At 49.1% G+C, this 1868-nt stretch overlaps 1 protein-coding gene across 1 annotated transcript; it reads right to left on the bottom strand.

Moving 5' to 3' along the window:
- Window positions 1-422: 422 nt before the first annotated feature.
- On the bottom strand, window positions 423-1559 carry LOC123053755 (chitinase 5). The gene is made up of 2 exons (XM_044477300.1): window positions 1079-1559; window positions 423-1001 (listed from the first exon to the last, which is right to left on the bottom strand). The coding sequence occupies exons 1-2, from the start codon at window positions 1485-1487 to the stop codon at window positions 595-597; spliced, it is 816 nt and encodes a 271-aa protein (XP_044333235.1). The 5' UTR covers window positions 1488-1559; the 3' UTR covers window positions 423-594.
- Between the last annotated feature and the right edge of the window lie 309 nt (window positions 1560-1868).

The following is a 1868-nucleotide window of genomic DNA, read 5'->3' on the forward strand; positions in this document are numbered from 1 at the left end:
AATATTTGTTGCCCTCGCTAGTCTAACAACATCCGCAATAATCTCAATTTTGACCATGTTGCTAACACCCCTAATCACCGTGTTGTTTCATTACAACAACAGTGAAATACTGGAAAACATATTTGTGAAATTGTTCAAATCATTTTACTAAAGTAATCGCAATTTTTGGAATAGTGAAATATTTTAAATCAGTTTAATGAAATATTTAAATTAACATTTTTTAATAGTGCAAATCACTTTTCTGAAATAATTTAAATCTCTGGAATAATGGAATATCCAATATCACTTTTCTGAAGTAAATGAAACATTAGAAACCGGCCACTTGTCTGAAATAGTGGAAATAAATTTCTGAAATAGTTAAAATCACTTCTCTAAAATAATCACAATTTCTGGAATGATGAAATATTTGCATCATTTGGATATTTTGTCAAGAAATGTTTATTTAGTATGTTTGCATTACCGATATATGAATACAGAGATGTAAATTTATTACATATACAGGATATATAGATATCCCAGAATACACAGGGAGGTAGAGCAGTAGGAGCATCGCCAGAAAGGGTTTTGCGCGTCGATCAATTCAGACCCAAGCACCTAGCAAGTGAGGTTATTCCCTGGGTCGACGCCGAACTGCTGGCAGTAGTCCGTGTAGTAGCCCGCCCGCGCGCTCACCAAGTCTGGCTTCTTGCCGTCGCACTCCACGTCACCGTTGATTGCCCTGGTCGTCGCGCCGAACCCGCTGGGCACGGCCTGGTGCACGTTGGTCATCCAGAACCAGAACGCCGCCTTGAACGTTAGCGCCTGGTCCTGCGCCACCGTCTCCGGGCTGTTGAGCCCGTCGAACCCGGTGCTCTCCCCGGCCGCCCCGTAGTTGTAGTTCCACGACAGCTGCAGCGGCCCGCGCCCGTAGTACGCCTTCCCCGGGGTACACGGCCATTGCGTGTTCGTCTCGTCGCAGTAATCCTTGCTCGCCCCTTCGTTCTCCTCGATGGAGCACATGTCTGCACGCAAGTTACATATAGCCTGCTTAATTATGGAGAGGTAAATTCGTCCAGTGTTAAGTTGGAGGTGAACTTACGTCCGGTCTCGTGGGTGAAGTGGGCGAAGAAGGCGGCTATCTCCCTCTTGCCGTCGTCGCTGGTGCTGCCTTTGCCGAAGTCGGGGTTCGCCTGGGCGCCGTCCAGGAAAAACTGGCGCGTGTAAAAGCTCTTCCCGGGGCACCCGTCGGCGGCCTGGGACTTGATCCTGTCAAAGAACGCGTCGGTGACGACGCTCTCCACGGGATCGCCGCTCCCGCCGCCGCTCGCCGTGCACGGGCCCGACCGACAATCTTGTCCGCAGTAGCTGGCATCGGTCCCGCAATAACCGTACTTGCTGCAGCACTCGTTCGGCTGGCAGCCGCAGTTCTGCGCGGCCACCAGCCCGGCGCCGGATAGGACTAGTGCTGCTAGCCCGAGAGCCAAGATCGCCATGGGCGACTTCGCCATGTCGAATCAAGGTTTGATTGTTGAGGCTGTAGCAGCTGCTTGCTTACGAGGTGACTGTGCATGGCAAGGCGCGGTGAAAAGCGGTTTATATAGGCAGTGGATGTTGATCTTGTGGACGACTATGGCGTCAAGGTTGGACTAGATCAAACCGACCTTCGGTCACAGATTCACACGGCTCGTCTACTTTTCTTTGCAGGGGTCATGTTTCAAAGCTTAGAGCATCTATAGCCGCGCAAACGTCCGCAAACGCTCTTTGACCGAGCACCCCTCAAATAATATAATCCATATCCGAACATCTTAATTATATTATCTCAAATTCATTCAAACTCATGCAACTACGTTAATGCACACACATCATCCGATTACTCCATCACTTCTAAC

The sequence above is a fragment of the Triticum aestivum genome, chromosome 2D (assembly GCF_018294505.1).
Source record: "Triticum aestivum cultivar Chinese Spring chromosome 2D, IWGSC CS RefSeq v2.1, whole genome shotgun sequence".
NCBI classification, from domain to species: domain Eukaryota; kingdom Viridiplantae; phylum Streptophyta; class Magnoliopsida; order Poales; family Poaceae; genus Triticum; species Triticum aestivum.